The sequence below is a fragment of the Ostrinia furnacalis genome, unplaced genomic scaffold, assembly GCF_004193835.3.
Source record: "Ostrinia furnacalis isolate ACB-3 unplaced genomic scaffold, ASM419383v2 OfSCF2414, whole genome shotgun sequence".
Classification (NCBI taxonomy): domain Eukaryota; kingdom Metazoa; phylum Arthropoda; class Insecta; order Lepidoptera; family Crambidae; genus Ostrinia; species Ostrinia furnacalis.
Genome location: NW_021132653.1, coordinates 684,324 through 706,570, shown reverse-complemented (window position 1 = coordinate 706,570; position 22,247 = coordinate 684,324). Strand labels below are relative to the sequence as shown.

At 36.3% G+C, this 22,247-nt stretch overlaps 3 protein-coding genes and 1 non-coding gene across 4 annotated transcripts; 2 read left to right on the top strand and 2 right to left on the bottom strand.

Annotated features, from left to right (window-relative positions):
* Window positions 1-1,936: 1,936 nt before the first annotated feature.
* On the bottom strand, window positions 1,937-22,051 carry LOC114355486 (synaptic vesicle 2-related protein). Its single transcript, XM_028308349.1, has 13 exons — window positions 21,702-22,051; window positions 21,407-21,566; window positions 21,212-21,308; window positions 20,952-21,076; window positions 19,591-19,654; window positions 19,147-19,272; window positions 8,330-8,401; window positions 7,204-7,343; window positions 6,621-6,781; window positions 6,054-6,162; window positions 5,654-5,738; window positions 3,732-3,821; window positions 1,937-3,039 (listed from the first exon to the last, which is right to left on the bottom strand). The coding sequence occupies exons 1-13, from the start codon at window positions 21,820-21,822 to the stop codon at window positions 2,902-2,904; spliced, it is 1,488 nt and encodes a 495-aa protein (XP_028164150.1). The 5' UTR covers window positions 21,823-22,051; the 3' UTR covers window positions 1,937-2,901.
* On the bottom strand, window positions 4,837-4,908 carry TRNAL-CAA (transfer RNA leucine (anticodon CAA)). The gene has a single exon. It is a non-coding gene; the product is annotated as a tRNA-Leu (tRNA).
* LOC114355488 (15-hydroxyprostaglandin dehydrogenase [NAD(+)]-like) lies at window positions 14,428-15,310 on the top strand. Its single transcript, XM_028308351.1, has one exon. The coding sequence runs from the start codon at window positions 14,483-14,485 to the stop codon at window positions 15,236-15,238; it is 756 nt and encodes a 251-aa protein (XP_028164152.1). The 5' UTR covers window positions 14,428-14,482; the 3' UTR covers window positions 15,239-15,310.
* LOC114355487 (15-hydroxyprostaglandin dehydrogenase [NAD(+)]-like) lies at window positions 15,410-16,246 on the top strand. The gene has a single exon (XM_028308350.1). The coding sequence runs from the start codon at window positions 15,449-15,451 to the stop codon at window positions 16,202-16,204; it is 756 nt and encodes a 251-aa protein (XP_028164151.1). The 5' UTR covers window positions 15,410-15,448; the 3' UTR covers window positions 16,205-16,246.
* Window positions 22,052-22,247: the final 196 nt, after the last annotated feature.

Genomic DNA, 22,247 nt, shown 5'->3' with positions numbered 1-22,247 from the left:
TGGTAAAAAAAAAACGCTTCAAGCATTCTTCGATGCATCATTTTCATTATGCTGTTACATCTTTGATACTCTAACATGGGTAGATTTTTAAACAAATTGCTCAGCACCTTAAAACTAAGGCACTAATAAGGCCTGATACGTCACAGATTTTGTTTTGTATTTTTTACTATCATTAAATAACCACATATGCGCACGTCTGTACCGCTTTACTCCGAATCGAACGGCAGCTATTCAGCATCCAGTTCACTTTATGACGTACAATAAATATGCTGCTTTTGGAATATGCAATGAAGTCGTGTATGTCACTGTACAGATACCTACACGTGTATAAAGTGTACGTGTGACGTATTGTACATTGCAGTAAATTCAGTGATACCTGTCCATTATGTAACCCATTTCTTCATGTTCGTAGATTCTTAGATACTATTCAGAAAATTTAATGTAAGTGATCCATGTCTATGATGTCTATGCTAATATTTGCTTAAGTAGCCTACTGATAATATCAAAATTGTATCGGACTTTTTTATAAGATTTTAAACATCACGTTCCAAATAAAAAGTAAATAAATGCAAGTTCTTACCTGAAAAACCTGAAAATATCACAATTACAACTCTGGAACTGTAATAAAATTACGCGCAGCATGTGGCCGGATTAGTTAGCATTTTGCATTATCCATGATCATAAATTCCTTTGGGATTCCACAGAATTACCTGGAACTGGTTTAGGTTTGAAATATTGTAAAAATTTGTTTTTAAAGCATAAAGTGAGCAATCTCAAAAAAATATCCTGATATAGGTAAATCTAATGTTTATCATGTAACTAGCCGGCGTGAAATTAAATTTGTCACAGATTTTAAATTATAAGCCCATAATTATGTTATTCTGATGTATAAACAATAATACTGTAAAGTTTCATCAAAATCCGTTCAGTGGTTTTTGCGTGAAAGAGTAACAAACACGTTAATTGTTAACATCCATCAACATCCATACAAACTTTTGTATTTATAATATTAGTAGGAATTAGTAGGAGTTGACTTTTAGTCAAAGGACAGCGAAAAATACTAGTATCATAATGATGTCAATCTCACGTTTATTAAAATAATAGACCAAGATCATTTCGCCTACGGAACCCTGGGGGCGTATAAAAGCGTCCTTCAAGACAAAACTGTCTCCGATCCGTCAGGGCGGACATCAATCTTGGATATTCCGCCCACGGAAATATGCCGCGCGACACCGATCCGATCGAGATACGTCTCCGTCGAACGTGCAGCCGCCTTAAATCACTCGGAGGGGAGCGTTTTTAAATTGTATCACCTTGGATTTTGGTTTACTGCCTGAACTAATTCTATTTTTATTAATATCTATCTATATAATAAAAGAAAGTCGTGTTAGTTACTCCACTTATAACTCAAGAACGGCTGAACCGATTTAGCTGAAAATTGTCAAAGAGGTAGTTTAGAGCCGGGAGAAGGACATAGGATACTTTTTATCCCGTTCGAAATAAAAAAAAGTCTGCCATTAAGGCGGAACAAAGTTCGCCGGGTCAGCTAGTCTATATACAGGGTGTCCCGTAATGTAACGTCAAGCCGGAACTGGGTGTTGAGGCAAGTTGTGCTGGTTATCAGAAAAATATAAAAAAATCTATGTGGCATATTTTAAAAATAATAGGCATTTAAAAAAAATAAAAAAATTCTTCTCCAGGTGACGGTCCTTTTACTCGTGTTGCCACAAATCTTCACTTTTTCCGAATTTTTTTTGTTATATAACCCTGAATAATGCTTCTCTAAATTGTTATCAAAATTACAAAACCAGCTGCTCCAACTTGGATGAAAAAAATACATTATTCCCAAAAAAAAATATCGAAATAAAAATTTTGCCTAGTTTAAACGGACTGTACTGAAAAAAAATTGTACTACGCCNACTTGGCCGGTTTTTTTCCTTTTTACATTCCTATTACTTATTCCCAAGCAGGTTTATTCAAATCCATTCCTTACAGCCTGTATAAAATTAATGTACTAAAGAACATAAAGATAATTTAGGTATTTCTAATTAAATTGCTCAGAATTTTCCCACACTTACCTACCCAAAAACTCATCTTGTATACTTAATTTATACGTCATTATTAAGTAGGTAGTTGCTTATTTATAAAATAACTTAAATCCTACTTACACATTATTATACGATGCTATAAATGCGTAAAATGCAGTCTTTATTAAAAAGCAGTGAGATTACATTAATACTGAGTTAGTTTGATCAGCTACAGTTTTGTTGTTTGACGTGCGTGCGTTTCAATGTAGCGCGTGACGTTTGTTTGAGACCGCGCGTAGACACCCGAATAATATAGCGTATACTATATGAAAATCGTAAAGCTTCGGCCAAATCAACGCGTGCAGTTCGCGTCAGCGATGGTGATCACTGCGCCTAGATCGCCGCGACCAATGGCAGGACGCGTCGATGTGAACTAATCGCTACAAATTCCTACACGACTGATCGCCATCGTGCACGTAGGCTGAACGCATTGGTTAGGCCGAACCTTTAGTCATGCGTGCTCGGGTCATGTCACCGAATTTTCAAGCGTGCTTACTAGGAAGCGAAATCTTAAAAGCGTAGCTATAAACGATTTTATTTCAGATACTATAAATTGGTCCGTCTGCCTAAGCTTATTTTTCGGACATGGTAAGTATCCATGTCTACGCGCCGCGTCGATAATAATAATAGTTTTATAAATATATTGCAGGTTAACGTACCATCGTACATGCGTCCCTTTACTTCACTGTTGCTTGACGCTCTTATGATTCACATCAGTCTTAAAGACGTCAATATAAAAACCTACATTCAGCAGCGATTCCAATAAATAAAGACGATAAATGAGATTCAAGCATAGAACATTCGTGTGACGTCACTATCCGGTCGCTGTTACCGAGTCCCGCATCTCCCGGCCTTTAGTCTCGATGGGCAGCGCAAGGCAGGCTATAGCGGCCAGTATGGCTGCCAACGAGTATACACCGGTCGCTATGACTATGGAGTTCTTGAGCAACACCTGGAAATAACGTGGGAATTATTTATAGGCTGCTGTATTTATTGATCACGAAACGGGTTGTATCATATCGATACAATAAATAAAATATGAAATACTGCCAGGTGCCCATGACGGCTCTTTCCTTTGTTTGGCCGTCTTGGCACTAATCTCATCGATTTTTACCCTTCTTTTATTAAGTAGAAAGGTATTTAACTTGAGTCGTTCGTCGTTTCAGTCAAATACCGTCTACTACTGGACAAAGGCCTCCCATAACGATTTCCACAACGAACGGTCCTGCGCAGCCCGCATCTAGGTACTTCCCGCGACCTTCACAATATCATCAGTCCACCAAGTGGGAGGTCTGAATACACTACGTCTTCCGGCTCGTAGTCGCTATTTAACTTGAGTAATAGAACGGCTACCTAAGTAAACTCCGACAAACGTTACTTCAACATTACGTTACTCCGACACTTCTGAATATCGACATAACTTTATTTCGACACTACACTATTTCGACAAAGGATATTCGCCTTTGTCTAAGTAGTGTAGTGTCGAAGTAAAGTCATGTCGATATTCAGTAGTGTCGGAGTAACGTTTGTCGGAGTAGCATTTTATAGCCTAATAGAACGTAATCGTCCTGCCGCATCGCATTTCGCATGCCTTCAAATATCAGTCGAGATAAAGAGTTGTCAAAAAGGAATGTTTTAATTTACCTGTGCCACGTAAGGCGTTATCATGGCGCCGAGACGCGCCACCCCGCTGCAGGCTCCCACCGCCGTAGAACGCAGCGCGGTGGGGTAGACCTAATCACAAGATTATTGTTAATCAATCAACGTGAATACATTTACGCTGGGTTGCACCATCTTAGGCGGTTATCACACTGCGCCGCGCTCCGCCGCGGTACGCGGGACGACATATTTAATCATTGTATGCAAGTACCTCAGTTTGTGTAGAAAACACGCGCGGCACAACACACTGACAATGCGTCTGCGCGCGGGATTTTTTATATGGAATCACGCGCTCCGCGGCGGAGCGCGGCGCAGTGTGATAACCGCCTTACTATAACTTTAACAAACGTCAAAAATCTGTCAAACTCCATACAAAAAAGACCGGTTCGTTATAGTTTCGGTAAAAGTAAGGTGGTAAAACTCAGCCTAAATCAATAAGCTAAGAAATAAATGACCGTCCGTATTGTCAATCAATCATGAATACATGTTAAATGAGATGAGAGCTGAGTAACACGCGACTGTTTATCAAATACAAAGAAATCAATCCAAACTGATAAATTGATGTAATAAATAATTGTTCTTCTTCTCAGTCGGTACACTCTTGTCAGAGTGGTCGTGGTCATCATTGTGAATCACGATGAGTGATGTTCATCGCAATACGGCGCCATTCCACGCTGACTGCAGCTTTCCGGGCACTTTTGTTAACCGAACACTTAGGAACACCTTGATCTGGTCCGTCCATCTCATTGGTGATCTACCACGTGGTTTGGTGCTCTCAACTTTTCCCTGCACTACAAGGCGCTTTATGGAGTCATTAAGCTGCGGCGAGATACATGGCCGAAGGTTTTTTTTTATCCACAACGAGGAAGCTCTTGGCCTGTATCTCACCTGATGGTAAGTGACGATCAGGCCGGTGGAAGCGAGCTTCACCCGGAATCCTCAACCACGGAGGAACTGGCTGTCTAACCTCTAACTGCCGGAACACAACAATGCTGTTGTAACATTGGCGACAGACTTAGGTAAGATGGTGGTAGCTAGCCAGGCGGACTTGGAACAAGCCCTACCACCAACCAAACCGAACAGAAAAATCTGCCCCCACTGGGAATCGAACCCGGGACCTCTGCGTTTGAAGCAGGTGGTCTTACCACTAGACCACAGAGGCGGTTAAAATGCTTGACTGAACCGTGTTTGATAGGCGCTGTCTGATGCCTATCTAATAAATAATAATTACCGTAACAAAATATGATTTCATTGATTTCAATGCGATGATGCTTTCATCTATCTAGGTATTTTATGATGGAATGTGACAGCTGATAAATGGTATCATAATTGATTGATTAGTTGTAAGGGAAATCCACAATAAAACATTTAAGATCAAGTTCATGGTTGTTTGTTAAGAAAAATAATAAGTAGGTTTAATTCTTTTACGCAACTTGAAATTGAATTTTACTAATGCACAGACAACAGCACACAAGGTAAACACAGTTACATCTTATGTAGTTTGTGATATTTTGCAACAAAAATGTATTGGTATTATGTCTGTACGTGGGTAGGCAAATCAAATTCTAGGTCACATTACATCGAGGCTATAGATTTTTATCTATGACCCAGTCATGAGTCAACATGTTGACTTGTATTATTCCTCTAGATTTAATTATTGTTTACCTTGTGGATTTCACAATCTTTGCACAGTTGAATCATTCACCCACGGTATATCAAATTAAATACTATGATATCCTAAGCTGTTGTGATAAGTGTTACATTAAAAAAGCAGCTGTTGTAGAGTCAGCATCAAATAGTTCATGTCACCTAAAGCTCGCAACACGTATTTTGTTACAATAACTTTTTGGCCACTTTGGGTGTCACGAACGAACTATTTGACGCTGATTATACATGACGTTTCTTACCTCAGGGGTGTAGACGTAAGCCGCTTGGAATAAACCGGCGATGATGCCTCGCGCGACGAACAGAACGCAAGTCAGGAATGTACGACTGTGAATACAAAATATAAGACACTAAATAAAAGGTTTTTTCTAAAAACTAATTGCTTTTGGAATAATAAATAAATGTTTATTTTCTCTTCACAAAGGTAATAAAGAAGAACTATGGATACAATTTGTGAAATTTTATAAATACAGAACCTTTTCGAGAGACTGGTGTCTAAACTGGGGTAATCCCTGTGTGATAGATGAATGGAGGAATGAAATATAATAAAAGTTCTTTTTCGTTCATTACAATAACGAAGATTTATTCGTGCAAAAATATTATTGTTATTTATTTATATTAGTATTTGTTTGATTTACTTACTTTCCATTGTAGATCAGCACACAAACACACATGGCGAATATCACGAACTGTGCTGCCATTGTCTTCTTCCGTCCAAACTTTTCGATTATGAAGATCGTAGCAAAAATACCTGGAAATAAATTTTAGACAGTAATGCATAGAGTCCAACGCTTGTAGCAAATATGGGTGCTAGTGAGAGATTATCACCTGTTTAAAATTATAGGGGTTCGAATCTTTGATCTCCAACATGCAGGACGATATCTTCAAAAACAGTTCGAAATCAATTTAGGAAAACAATTACAAATTATGTCTACTCAATATCATCAACAATATGGTGCAATTTAGCTTGCCTCAGAGTCGAGCGCCGTTTCGTTTACACACTAGAAAAAAATATTGCAAGCGAATTTCGCTGTTATAACTCGAGAAAACGATTTAAAATATGTACACTAAACCTATTCAGTGCTAGGTGACTGCTCGCTCGTGAATTCCTTGAGGAGCTTTTGTTTTCGATGCCTACTCGGGAAGATCAACAGGCCTACTAGAACCCACATGATGAAAGAAAAACAAAAGAATCGTAGCAGTTCTCACCAGGGAACTCAGCAAGCGTGGTCCATAACAGGTCCATATAGTCTGTGGTCTGCAGTGGGCGACAGTTGGCAGCACAAGTTTCGTCTGAGGCATCTGCGTCAGTCTCGAAGAGTTCCGTAGTCATTAGCACCAGTCCATAGTAGCAAAACGCACACGACATCCTGAGAATCGAGATGTTAAGATCTTAATGTGTTATGTCATAGAAAACTGATTCAATCTGTCAGTCAGTAATTTGTTGAACAACAGCCAGATTGTTAAACACAAAACGTTTTAAGGGATCCGAGACCGACGATAAGGAAAAAGGTCGCGGTGCTCCTGCACTGCCCGCATCAACCAAGGTTTTGGTCCTCCGTTCATTGTGGAAAACCTTTGTTCTTTGTCCAGCAGTGGACATCATTTGGCTGAAACGAACGAACGGTGAGGATTTTTTAAAGTAAATGTGTTTGTAGTTAGTTTAAGTAGCATTTTTCCTCACCAGTTTTATACAAGTTTTTCTCGAGTTCGAATTTTAACTCTTACCAAATAAAGAGCATACTTAATTGAAATTCACAAAGCCACAGTCTTTAACCATTAGTGCCCTTACCAAATAAACCACAGCAACAAGCTGGTGTTCCGCAGATGCGGTATGAGGAGGTGCTTGAGGCGGCCGCGCTGCCCGATGCCCACGGAGTCGTCGCACACCAGGCGACCCAGCAGCATTGGACGACCGTTGTCTTGGGCTATCTGCGAAAGGTATGACTGTTTTTATTTAAAGAACAAGCGGCCGCCCGCGACTTTCGTACGCGTGGATCCCGTTTTACCTTAGGGGTGGAGTTTCGAAACAACCTTTCTTAGTGGATGCCTACGTCATAACATCTACCTGCATGCCACAGCCCGATCCTTTTAGTGGTTTGGGCTGTGCGTTGATTGATCACTATGTCAGTCAGTCACTTTTGAGTTAGATATTAGTTATTTGTAAATACAAATTACTCCCGTTAATCCCTAGTGGTAAGCTACATAATATGCTTTGTTACGAGTGGGCTCACCACAATAGTCGAGCTTTCGCGGGGTTCGAACAAGCGTTCCTCGGATCACGAGGCGGTCAGTCTTTGAGCGGCTTTGACTTTTTTCTTTACAGTTGGCACCACTGGTGAGTGATATTACCTTACTCTACCTACAGTGCCGCCATCCTGGTGAGTGCAAATGCGATAGTCCTACGCTTACGTTTTAGGCACTAAAGCCTGGTCCGTGAGCACGTAGAATTTTGTCCAATGACCCCAAGCTACCCATCCTTATCGCTCGTGCGTAATTATATTGCTGTCGCGACTGTGCGACGGGCGCCCGCAGTGAGTGTGCGAGTGCGAAAGCAACATAATTACGCGCGAGCGATAAGGATTGGTAGCTTGGGGTCATTGGACAAAATTCTACGTGCTCACGGACCAGGCTTTAGTAAGTGACAGGATCTCAGGTACTCTACTGCCATTAGCTGCTGAGCGCTAAAATGATAGCCTTCATTGGTTTCACTTATTTTGATTACCCGCACGCGACAGTTACTGGTCAAGCCATGATAACGAAACAAAAGAACACTTATCGCATTCGCTTCTCCTCTGCTAATATTGAAATAGGTAAGATTACGTCGAATGTAGAGATAACCAACTATGAACAACCTAGTTTTAGACCTTGAGGAGCGAAAATCAACTGAACAGTATTACTAAAAAGCTTCACATTACCTGTTCTAACGTTTCTAACGCCTTGTCAGGTTGTCCACTCGCCACGTGGAATCTCGCAGATTCAGGCAGCCACTGCAATTAATTCGTAAAATTAAAAACATTCATTACATAATTAATACTGAATATTATTATAAAGGTAGCAAGAAGGCGCTGGATGCAGGCAGCTACCAATCGGTCACTATGGAAAACATTGAGGGAGGCCCAATGATATTNAGTTCGCCGGGTCAGCTAGTTGTAAATAGATTTTTAGTTTTTACGATTGCAATTTTAAAAAATTATTGCCTTATAACATTTTAATTTTTCGCGTTCCATTTCAATTAAAATCGCCGCCAGTCTGCAGTATCGCAGCCGAAACGTCAAGCTGTGAGTACATACTGTAACTCATTAATAAACGTCGCGTTAAGACCCGTGTCTTACTATTTTAATGATTGCCTTATTTATTAAAACAGCGTTGTTTTTTAGGTCGCGTTTTCAAGCAAAAATAGCCCATTAAATAGTAGGTACCTATGTTCAATAGTCACCATCATCATCATTGACGGGTGTATCATTTATATTCCTAAAGGCTCTACAGTTGGACAATTGGATAGTGGATTAGTGTACCACTTGCTTATTTATTAAGTAATAAATTAAAAAAGTAAGTTCTCTTGCTCTTAGTACTAACCTTATTCCGTATTCCTGGAGAATAAATTACCCAAGTTAATGGATTGTGTTATGGACTGTTCCTGCTATCAATATTCGTTAGGTTTCGTCCCCCAAAAATAAGGTCTCAATATTGAGCTTACGTCACTCATTATTCATTTAGCCCCGTCATTGTGGCCGAAGTTCGCGGCATTTTCTTTTCAGTTTAATAAAAAGCTCCAACACAAAAGTCAGACTGTTTTAGGAGAAAATTTTCGAGCGACGTGCGGTGGGAATGATATATTGCCGCAGATTCCAGAGTGCCGGTGGAATGTGAATGGCTCCGAGATTGGGAGCCTCGTCTGGAGGTCTAGATACTGGTGGTCACCTTCGAATGACACGTATTAAAGGGGCATAGACAGCAGGCTCATTTAGCTTCTTTTGTTAAAATAGTGATTATAAAAATAAAAGACCATTAGCACTCTCGTACTGCCATGTTTAATATTATGAAACTTAATTCACAATGAAGCTTGATTAACTAGGTTTTTTTTTGTTACGAAACTACTAACTTACGAAGACATTAATAGACAACTACTTATGTAAAGCAAGCACGGGGCCATATTTGCATCTGCTTCGCGAAACCTGAACTTTGCCCCAATATCATAGAATAATGTAAATTAAATTATTGTCATCAAACTGTGTAGGTACATTTAAAAACAAGTGGAAGCTTGAGTCATTTATATTCCAAGCTTGTTTCCACTTTATTAAGATACAATTTATAGCCGTCTGAGCAATCTGCCCCAAGTTTTTGTATGCTAAACTGTGCTTAGTGATATATTGGATGATCTAATTAAGAAATGATTTCCTTGCAGCTCTTGATCCTTAACTCTTAACACTTAAATAACAACATTTCGATCTGAAAAATAAACACAGAGAAGAAATATTCAAACTACTTCACTTAATAATTATTTCTGTGTTTAATAACGACTCTCAAATCTATTTGAACTTCAGAGCCACGATCGACTCAGAGGCATAAGAAACACGTCAAAGGTGAAACACGCAGCTCAAAGGCAACAGATAAATCAACTTTACCTTGTTTTAGTTTTTCAATACGTTAAAAGCATCTTATCATTTGAGTCTATCAAAACAAAAAGCTTTACAAACAAGCTTTAAAAAGTTCTCTGAATTGTATTTATTGTTTACTGCATTTGTACTCGTAAGTTAAGAATTTTAACTGATTCTAGTCAATTAGTATACGAGTAATGCCTAATAACTAGTCAACGCCTAAGTGGTCTTACAGAACATGTTTAAAGGGATTTATATGTATATTGGCATAATACTTAGTAGGTATGAATAAAGTAATAAATTGTTAATATCTAAACATACTGTTCTCTCTTGGGCCTGTCTAAGTGCACTACGTGAACTCCTGCAACTCACTCGGCAAGGTACGAACTTCACTCTGAAGCAATTTAACTTTAAATTTTTCCAGGGAGGGTCTTAGCGAGCTAACTCCAGTTTTAAAGCCAATATTTTGACCCAGTAAGCTGATATCAAGAAGTTGTGCGAAAGCTCGTCAAACGGTGAATTAACAAGCTATTAACTAAAGCTTTTGGCTCACAGTCGCCGTTGGCGTTTTGTAGCGTAGCGTGAACTTGTCATGACATTTTCTTATGATTTTAATAGTGTGACGGGGCGTAAGATGACAAAGTACTAGTTCAGAATATGTTTTCTAATACGATTTCCCTATTAAATACCTTTCAAAGTGTTAGACCTGCACAAATGCATTAAAACATGCTGTGTTGCACCACGCATGTTTTTAGCTCGTATTATATTATTTATTTTTATCATTACCAGTCACCGTCATTTAGTCTTCACTCAGTGTAGAATTTATGTGTTAGTACCCTAATAAAATCTTCATCACGTATAATTTTGACTACTGCTAAATTGCTATGTTCATCGTGATTTGTATTTTCTCAGTGATATAATTTCATCTCGCAACATTCTCACATCCAGTTCGTGCTCAAATGAAGCGAATCGTTCGCATGATTAGCCCTACGGCAGCCTTACATAGAGCCAGTTGGTCTGGATAAGCCGCAAATTAAAATAGAAATAGCTGCCACACCAAGTTACGAGTATATTAAAGTCTTACTTAATACTTTGTATCGAGACTGAGACTATCAAGGATTTTTTTATTTATCAGTCTATAAGTTAATTCACATTCAAAAAGACCTCTACATTTAGCTTAGCTCGCTTGGATACTACGTCATGTTCTATTGCAATAAAGTGTACCGTAACACGAGGTAAAGTTTTGACCAGTTGTAATACATAAAAGAATGATAAAATGCATTAATGATGTTTTGCATTTTTTTTAATTCTCCTAACATAATTTGCATAGATTAATCAGTTACGAAGGCAAAGTCTTATGCTTGAGAAATATTGCTAAAAATAAATTACGAGTAACATCAACGATAGCTGAATGTAGGTACTTATGAACATTATCTGATTCAGTAGCGATATATCTTTGTCTTTCGGTCTGACTAGCATTATTACGATTCCCGTCGTGTAATAAAATCGTCAATATTCAAACGGGATTGTACTGCAATATATTCTTTTGTTCGGCTGCTTGATTTTTATGCTGTCAATTCCTTGGAACGAAGACAGACATGTATCTTGATATCGTTTGACACAAATCACATTTTGTTTGCAGATTCTTAGCTTTAGTAACATTGAAGCTAGTAATCAGACTGTAGAAGTTAAGGTACTATACTATGCTATGCTCTACCTATTAGAGAATGCTTGCTTAAAAAACCGCCTCCTCAAAAACCTCAAGGTATTTTCTTAAAGCGCGACCTTATTACAACATTTTATATTCATATTGTCATCTTAACCTAGTTACGGGTAGTCGGTCGCTTTTGAACATTCAACTACATCACAAAAGACATTTCTATGGCTTTTCGGTAACTAACTTTGATTGAACCTGACGTATCACTCAATCTTTGGATTTGTTAACCAATCACAGGTTAATATTTGTGTCGCTCTTCAAAGCTCTTTCAAGCACACAATCTTCACCCACGGTGACTTCGTCTGTGTCTCGTGCACGACCGAAGTGAACAAGTTGTTATCGTAAAAACTGTTATAATTATTTTTCTTCACCTTTTGACTGCCATTCCAATTCTTCTCCCGATAAATTGCGGCCAAGTCTTTCATCCCCCGGGACTGAGTCCAATCTCGAGAATTGGGCCGTCGTGTCTCCTGTCCCCGAAATCATTATTTCCCCGTTAAGATTTGGGAGCGATCCGGGAATTACCGGAGGAATATTCGGAGCTTAGATTAATGTGTTTAAAAAAGATTCATCGAAACGGAACGTTCTCGACGTTTGTCGTTTGCGTTTTCGTTTACGATTGATTGCGCTAGAGTGCATTTTCTTATGTGTGTAGGCTTGTTTTATAATGCGTGTACCTACTTATTTTTAGAACAGTTAAATAACACCCAAAACACTCCTTCCAATTTTCCTTCCTCTGATTCAAAGCATGTCATAAGACTAGATTGACATGCGATACCGCTCTTATTCTTGCTTACTATACAAGATAAATTGACACAGGATGCAGTAGTTAATCAATCAAAGGGGTTCCGAGGTCGACATCATTATCTTGAGTTGTCAACAATTTGCTTCCGAGCAACGCCTACTCGAGGTTTGGGTTGGCGTAGAGTCTCACTTACAGCGACAAAAATCTACTATGAACATTTTTGTAGGCGTTATTCAATACGGATTAAACAACACCATCAGTTAAACTGCATGAGCAGCGAAATGTCGTAAAGGCTTGATTTTACAGTAACATACACCAATTAAATCATGCAAGATACACTGAAAATGATTCTATGACATGTCATGGAATTTATATCGTCATATTTCTAATTCTACCAAATGTTATCCCAAAGGTAAAATTAACCCTGAAACCCTTCCCGATCATAAGATAAGTCTTATTGAGTATAGTGTAGTAATAGAGAGTCACTTACCGCTCCCACAAGAGCTCCACCCGCTCTCTAGTGGTTGGTACCTATTAAATGCTCGAAACTTGCAACTTGTCGGGTTTGCTGGTGTCTTTGCGAACTTTACCACCCTTATTTAAGTTCAAATTGAAGCTCAAGTATCAGGTTTTGTTGCGACGGCTCCGTCTTTGAGGTTTTGGTTTGTGGCACTGGTAAATAGCGGCGGTTCTTGTTACTTGGAGTCCCGTAGATTTTGTCCGTGTAGTTACTGCATTATGAGATCAAAGTTTACACCAATACTCAAATTGCGAAAGTATTTTTATCAGTTCATATTATCTGAATGTTTATTATAAATGAATTCGGTTTTATGAATAATTAGTTTAGGTTGAAGAGAGATTCATTTTGCTACAAAAAATTAGTAGTAAAAGAAAAGTGAAGTATAAGTGCGTTTGTTCATTTGGATGTAGGCGAGAAATAAAAATCTTTTAGGTATCTAAAATAAACCTATATTTTACGACAGTGTTTTTGATTTCAGTCCGACAAATAATTTAACTCAAGATAGGTAATCATATTTTTATTTATGAAACTAAGTAAGTTATCGTTATTCTTTTATTTTTGCCGGTTTTCCCAATAATGTGTACAAAATAAAATACCATAATTATCATATCAGTTGATAAATCAATCAATGTTTTCAAAGTGAAGATTATAATCATCATCAATCAAGTATGTATCTGATCGTTATGATAAGTTGAAAGGAGTTGCTAGCCAAAAAAATAAGATTCGTTTTCGATTCGAAAAGTTCTCCTTATTTGTTATACTTTTAAAATTGTTCCAATTCAGAGCATTACTGTCAGGTTTTATTATTTACTACACTACACTACATTTTTGTGCAATATCTCGCACGGTCGCGCTTTTCATCTATACTAATATTATAAAGAGGAAAGATTGGTACCTATTTTTGTATTTTTGTAATGAATAGGCTCAAAACCACTGAACGGATTTTGATGAAACTTTACAGTATTATTGTTCATAATCCAGAATAACATATAGGCTATAATTTATGACGATCTGTGTCAAACAAAATTTCACGCGTGGGAAGCCGCGGGCGGAAAGCTAGTCTGATATATTTCTCGATGAGGCGTTTATTTTTTTTTCATGAGGTGACGAGATCAAGTTATTAAATACCAATTTATTTTATACTAATCTTAATAATTGTAGAAACTGCTTATTCATATAGATGTATTAGAAGTACCTCTAGGAAGGGCTATTATTTATTTATTTTTCAATGCTATACAATTATTGCTATACATGGCAAACTTAAAACTTACTTTAAATTAGTATCAATTTCCAGAAATCTCATAATTTATAATAATAGCTTATTTTTAGTATTGTAACAATGCTTAATAAATCTTATCACTCAACGATAAAATTACGCGTGAACGAGTATACTTAGTGGGTACTATATAAGATAATGCACACAAAATGGTTTAGTGTTGCATTGAATCTATATCTTTCTACGTCGCATAAAATAAAATATTTTTAATAATGGAAAAGGAAATAAAAAATAAAGTGGCTATTGTAACTGGAGGCAGTAAAGGAATAGGATCTGCGATAGTTGAAGAATTTTTATGCCATGGTGCCAAAGCAGTTGTGATAGTTGATAGAGAAGAAAGTCAAGGCATCGAACTGATGGAAAAACTTAACATACAATATGGTGATGGGAAAGCTATATTTTTCAAAGCGGACGTCACTAGAGACCTAGACGAAATTTACAAAAAAGTCGTGGAAAAATACCAAACTATAGATATCCTTGTGAATAATGCTGGAATAGTAGACGAAACCTCAATCAGAAGAACATTAGATGTGAACACTATTGCGACGGTTGAATGGTCTATGAAGTTTTTAAATCATATGAGAAAAGATAAAGGAGGAAATGGTGGAACTATTTTGAACATAGCTTCCATTTATGGCTATACTGTTGATCCGGTGGTGCCCTTTTACAAAACTTCAAAATTTGCAGTTATGGGTTTCACGAGGACATTGGGACATGTCAAAAACTACGAAATAACAAAAGTAAGAGTATTTGCACTTTGCCCAGGATTGACTAGGACATCTATACACGCAGCAGGAAAATTATATGCGTTGGACTTTCTGGAAGAAGTAACCAGAAATGTAATATCAACAGTGTCATATCAAGAGAAAGAAGACGTCGCAAAAGCCGCAATCGAGGCATTCAAAACTGCCCAAAGTGGTTCGGCGTGGAGTATCATTAATGGTGAACCAATACAAGAGATAGTGTAAATTGAGTTGACAACAATGTTAAGCCATTCACAGTATCAAAAAATTGACAAACTTATCATAATAATAAAAGATAATACTTAACGATAACAATGTTTACCACTATACATACTTATATCAACTAGTGATAAGTAAATCGCGAATGTTAAAATAAAATAAATGATAAATCAGTACATTATTACTATAACATACTAATAGACGTACCTACTTACAATGAGTGCTGAAATAAAGAATAAGATTGCAGTCGTAACTGGAGGTGCTAAAGGTATTGGCTATGCAATAGCTGAAGAGTTTCTCAACCAAGGAGCTAAAATTGTTTTCATTGTTGATCTCAATGAGAATCAAGGTACTGAAACAGCGAAAACACTTAACTCAAAATACGGGGACGCAAAAGCTGTGTTCATTAAATGTGATATCACCAAAGATTTGGACAAAATCTACGAGGATATTGTTAGCAAATGTCCTAGTATTGATATTCTAGTGAACAATGCAGGCGTTTTTAATGAACATTCTTTGAGGAAAACTATCGAAACTAATACTGTGGCAACTGTGGAATGGTCCATGAAGTTTTTAGAAAACATGAGAAAGGACAAAGGTGGTAAGGGGGGTGTCATTTTGAATGTCTCGTCAATTTATGGGTATATAGTCGATGAGCTTTCACCTTTCTACAAAGCTTCAAAATACGCCGTTATGGGTTTTTCAAGGACGCTAGGACACGCCACAAACTATAATGTTACTGGCGTGAAAGTTCTTGTTATTTGTCCAGGGATAACAAATACAGATATACTTATGGACATAAGATCTAATGAAGCACTTGCCTTTAATGAACAAGGACTCCAGGAAGCAGTAAGTACTATGCCAAGTCAAGAGAAGGAAGATGTGGCCAAAGCAGCAGTGAAAATCTTGGAAAACGGCAGAAGTGGCTCTGCTTGGAGTATAATCGGCGGAGAACTACAATTATTAGAATAGTAAAATGTATTTCACCTATTTTGATAACTTAATAAAGGATAAATAGGTACTAAGGACAAATGGTATCGTTTCAATTAACTCTTTAATTTATGTAATTTTATAATATTGAATCCTTACTTTTTTCGCTACAGATAATTGTAATAACATACAATTATTATTAACTTTAAAAACCTTCTTTTAAATTGTAATTTGTTGTTTTAGTTGTCCTAATTTTAACTTTCTTAGCCACCTACTCAGTTTCCGCCTATGTAGTTTTGCTACAATTATGTATTCTGTGTGGTTACATGCCAACTTACCTATTTAGTCAAGAATTTATCATTTTATACTAATTAGTCTACACCATCCCAATTCAATTAAACATTTTAAATAAAAGGTAACTGTACAAGATAAGTTTAGTCTAATTTTAATTGCTAATATTGATTGCATCTATTTTGGGGTTCCGTAGCTCTGACAAGGAACCCTTATAGTTTCGTCATGTCCTTTTGTCTGTTCACCTGTAAGTGTAATAGTCGTTCGACTTATGTATTAGATAATTTCTTACCTAATAAAATGTCCATACAAGAAAACATTAAAAATGATAAAGATGAAGAAATTGCTTGTTTAAACAACGGGCAACTACGGAACCCTACCCTACACTGCGTGTGGCACGACACGCACTTGGCCAGTTGTTTGAAAATGTATGATTAAATGAACATAAATTATGATGTTTTAAAGTAAAAAGAATTCAATTCTTTGATTATTTTAGAAATAGATAATAAGCCATTTTTAGGTACCTAAACATTTATTGAATTTATATCTTTGAATTCCTAAAAAGATTCCTTCATTTTTCAATTAATTATAATGACTGATCAAATTAAAGGAAAGTTTCCCTAAAAATTCCATGGTGAAGGTGGCAAAAAAAATTAAATTGTTCCCCAAACACAAAGTAACTTATTAATCTACTATATAAAAATAAGTCGGGTTTTCCTCCCTGACACTATAACTCCAGAACGCACCAACCGATTTCCACGGTTTTGCATTCGTTGGAAAGGTCTCGGGCTCCGTGAGGTTTATAGCAAAGAAAATTCGGGAAAAGGGGGTAAAACGGGATCCACGCGTACGAAGTCGCGGGCGGCCGCTAGTAATTTATATATTTTATACTAGCGACCCGCCCCTGGTTTATACAAGTACATTTATACATAAAAACCTTCCTCTTAAATCACTCTATCTAATAAAAAAACCGCATCAAAATCCGTTATGTAGTTTCAAAGATCTAAGCACACATAGGGACAGACAGGAAAGTGACTTTGTTTTATAATAATGTACCTAGTAATGAAATTAGTTTACGAAACAAATCATGAGAAGTAGTATTCTTAAGGAAACAATAATGCTTAACGTTATCAACATAGTGTTATATTTATAGACAATTGCATTTATGTATCTTAATAAATGTATACGCCAACAATGCCAACACAAGATAAAAAATATAATAACGATAAAAATTTCTCCCACTAATTACTCACATCGGATCGTTTTATCGCCTGATAAGATAAGTAACTTGCCAATGGTAAAATAAAATAAAGGAAACTAAATAGCCATTTTATAATAATAGACGTGTCGTACCAATGGGTGCCGAAATAAAGAATAAGATTGCAGTCGTAACTGGAGGTGCTAAAGGAATTGGCTATGCAATAGCTGAAGAGTTTCTCAACCAAGGAGCTAAAATTGTTTTCATTGTTGATCTCAAGAGAATCAAGGTACTGAAACAGCGAAAACACTTAACTCAAAATACGGGGACGTAAGAGCTGTGTTCATTAAATGTGATGTCACCAAAGATTTGGACAAAGTCTACGATGACATTGTTAGCAAATGTCCTAGTATTGATATTCTAGTGAACAATGCAGGCATTTTGAATGAACATTCTTTGAGGAAAACTCTGTACCCCCAGTGAAAAGGGAGTTAAGTCGAAAATGATGATTTTTGGGAAATCGCATTTGAAGTTAAAAAAAATCCTGCTTCGTCGCTATTAAAGATAACTTGGTGAAATATTTTTTAGGTGAAAGGTAATGTTAGATATAATTAGGCAGTGTGCCAGTTTGGGAAATATAGCATGTGGTTTTTTCGTAATTAAATAAAAACCTAGTTATATCACCATGCACGACAACTTTACATTCGTGTAAAGTGATGTAATGAGATATAAATCATTTTACACCACACTGAATTAACCACACGCTAACAAGTGTAAAGTGATACATTTTCCACCATTTCTGTTGATAATTTTTTGTTTCTTCAATTTTAGAAAAAGTTGTAAAACAAACATAAGTAATTACACTATGAGGAATCATTATTTCAGGTTATTTAGGGTAAATCGTCCAAAAATTGTTATTTATATTAATATACACCAATTTNGTGTTCTTACCAAAATAAATAAAAAATGCCATCGTGTGTGTTTCGAAAGTGTACCAATTATGACTCTAAAGTAAACAAAATACAAGGGATCTCTTACCACATGTGATTATGCAAAATTATTTAGTATTTATATTTTCAATTATTTATGCAAACAATCAAGACGCCATGCGCCATGTTCAAGTTAAGAAAGAGAAAGCGATCTTGTTTTGACGTTAGAGCGATAAGGATGCGTGCGCTGCGGACATAGATAAGTTAGTGCAGAATCGTTAAAACTATAGCTATCTCTTTCATTTGCGTGCTATTTCGTATCTTTTGTTTCACTTATCAGTTACATTTGTCAATGTGTGCAATTTGGAATAGCTCGGCACGGATTAAAATCGTAATTTCTATGAACGTAACATATCTATAGTTCTGTAATATAATTGGGGAGGCCTATGTTCAGCAGTAAACGTCTTATAGCTATTTTGAGACAAATAAATATTTTGTTATTTCTAAATCATGATGATGATGAATGAATATTGCGTAATCGGGTGTAGTGTCTAGTAAATACTTACAGGGCATATGAGAGCAAATATCAGCAGCGGAATGGTAGACAGGGCAAGCAGCCAATGAACTCCTAGAGTGGGCATCACCACCAGAGCCAGGGCCACCTCCAAGCAAGCTCCGAGGGCCCAAAAACACTGAAAAAAATACCAAAAAAATAGGGTGAGTTAAAAGGTATTGTTGATTGTTGATATAAGAAAGTAACTCTTGTCAACTTATTTGTTAGATTTCATTCCTAAACACAGATAGGCCAGCAATATCCGAAAAATATACTAAAGGGTGAATGAAATATTGTTGCTCATTAATTACTTAGTATGCACTTAACACGAAAAGTTTATACCCAAGAAGAAGTTAGAAGATGAGTATGCACAAGCTCTCAATTCAGAAACCGGGGATACATTTTTAACATATTGAGCAAATAGAACATGAATATTTGACTTAAGTATAATACTTACATCCAACAGTACCACACATTTTGCTCTTTGTTTAGTTGGTAAAAATTCTGCATAGAGAGTGACTCTGAAATTGAGAAAGTTTTTGTAGACTAAAGAAACAGTTTATTACAGGAAAAAAGTAGCCTACATACTTGAAACAAAATTAAATCGTTCAGTTTCTAATATTATACAATTTAAGTAGGTACATAATGTATAGCCCGACCAGGAACATAAAAACCCTCGCCATGTTGCGGAAAACTAATGGTACTAATTTCTTTTAATGGCAACAGTAACTGAAAACTTCATTGACATGTCACCTTGCATGTCAGTCTATTGCTGTCAAAGTGTAAACAAACTTTATTTTAAATGTGCGCAATTGATTTTGTGAATTAAATTGCAAAAATCTTTTTATAGTCGTGAAAGAAAAGTGGTTCACAATGTGTTAAAGTATTTGTCGAAGAGAAATAGTAAGGTTTCGGATAATATTTTCATTGAATAATGTTTCCGACAAAGGTTGTCAAATTGACTGACATGTTTATCGCATAGTACAGTCCACTATGAAAATTAGCTGTGGTTTGTTTCAACTACCTATTTTAAAAAAAATTGTCACTTTCTAAGTGTTGAATTTTATGGAATTGGTATATCTAAAGAAGTACCGAGTTTGAAGTGTTCATGAGCAAACATTGCAGTTGAATATTCAAGTTCTGAATTTGATTATTGATGAATAATAAAATAAATCCTACTAGCTCGATTGATGGTTTCATTTAATTTATTTAAACCAGGTTACCTATAATAATATTTTTTCGTTAATTTAGGAAAATATCAAATTAGCCCGTAATTCTGAATCCTGATACATAAAGTTAGCCTATTAATTTAACACAGGTACGACTGTACTCAGTGTTGCACTATCAAATGCAATTGACGCGCCTCTATGCCAGGGTTTTTATGTTCCTGGTCAGGCTATAGTATGTATGAACATTTAGCTTTACATTGATTAAGACATGTACCCATTTTATACTCAGTGACAATACAGTAACATGCTATTTGCTTAGATTAATAAAGCCATTTGTCATTTGAAATGTTTGCGTCAAATTCTTGAAAACATGCATTTTCATAAAATGTTTAATTAATTGGCAATTATTTGAAGTAATATCATTGATCACTCAACATTGCATGTTCGTTATTATTGCTACTAATTCATAATTTTATTGATGTTTGTAAGAAGAATAGAAGGTTGTTTTAACTGGTATTTAGCTCACTGCCTTAAATTGACCTAGTTAGGTTTTACAAGCTCCCAGTGCATTAATTTTAAATGATTTTTTTTTATTATTTAACTAACACAACATTTTACATAAATAATAACTACATTTTATTCTACTTACGATTGTGGTACACAGCCAATTGCAAATCCAACTAGTCCTCTTAGAAACAACAGCCATAGAAAATTTGGTGCAATAGCACTCAATAAACCATAGTAAAACAGCAAAACTCCACACATGCTGAGAGCCTGTAATATTATATTTTATTACTATAAATAAAAATTAAATAAAAAGACTAAAAATTCTTAGTTTGAAATTAAGCAAACAAATTATGTAATATGCATCAAGGTACAAAATAAATAAAGAAATAAAATAAAACTAACAGTCTTTCTTCCATAGCGGTCACTGATGTTGCCCCAAAATGTTGAACTTAACATCATTCCCATGAAGACTACTGTTGTTGTTAAAGCTTGTTGATACCTAAAATTAATTAAAATAAAAATAATAATAAAAAAAAAAACTTACAACACCAAGAGATCAAGGGAATAAACGTAAATATCTAACTGAAATGAACATACTTGCTAATATTCCATTCACAATGCAGAGCTGGAGATAATATGCTTAATATTGTCATTTCCATGGAATCTGCCATCCAGCATAAACCCGTGCATAGAGACAACTTCACTTGAAACCAACCAAAACCCAGGGCGTTCACTGCTTGTGTCACGGTGAATGTATCTGAAAATAGTAGTAATTCACCACATAATATTATGTACACTGAAAAAGGAACTTAATTACATTGTGTTTTAGTGTATTGTTCATCTGTTTACCAAGTAATAAATATATTCGTAAGTAAAAATTGAAAAACCTTACCGTCAGGGACAACAGACACTGATGCCATTTCTATTTCCTGAGGAGGTGGCATAGGTGGTGCGGGAGCCCGAGGCACCACCGCACTATCATCTAAGTCCTGATATCCTTTTGCTCGCCGCATTTTAGAAACTTAACAAAGTTTCTCTGACGTGGAATACCGTAACGAAGTAACGGGAGCTTGTTTTTCTATAATTTCGATTTTCTATTTATTATCCGGGAACTTTCTTGTTGAACACATTAAGGTATCTAAGCGGAACACATATCATTATTTTGAATGGTCCTAAATAAACATTTTAGTTAATTAAAAACAAAACGAGCCGACAAATTCCGTTCATCATTGTAAATAAAAAACTTTCTCATTTGACAGTAGTGCTGTCAGTCATTCGATTGGCATCGATACTAAGTTTGAATCGATTGTTATTTACTAGCATCGAATTCTACATTCACACCAAGAAAGTCACGAAGTTTTGAGAGTGAAATAATAATTTTCGGTCTTTGCTGTCGTAACTCGTAGTGTTCAGCGTTTCTTACCTACATAATTTTGTT

Coding starts and splice junctions, on each gene's coding strand:
- LOC114355488 (XM_028308351.1), top strand. CDS start 14,483: ATGGAAAAGGAAATAAAAAATAAAGTGGCTATTGTAACTGGAGGCAGT.
- LOC114355487 (XM_028308350.1), top strand. CDS start 15,449: ATGAGTGCTGAAATAAAGAATAAGATTGCAGTCGTAACTGGAGGTGCT.
- LOC114355486 (XM_028308349.1), bottom strand. CDS start 21,822: ATGCGGCGAGCAAAAGGATATCAGGACTTAGATGATAGTGCGGTGGTG. Junction 21,567..21,701: donor AGTGTCTGTTGTCCCTGACG/GTAAGGTTTTTC, acceptor TACTATTTTCAG/ATACATTCACCGTGACACAA. Junction 6,782..7,203: donor TTGTTGCTGTGGTTTATTTG/GTAAGGGCACTA, acceptor CTCGATTCTCAG/GATGTCGTGTGCGTTTTGCT.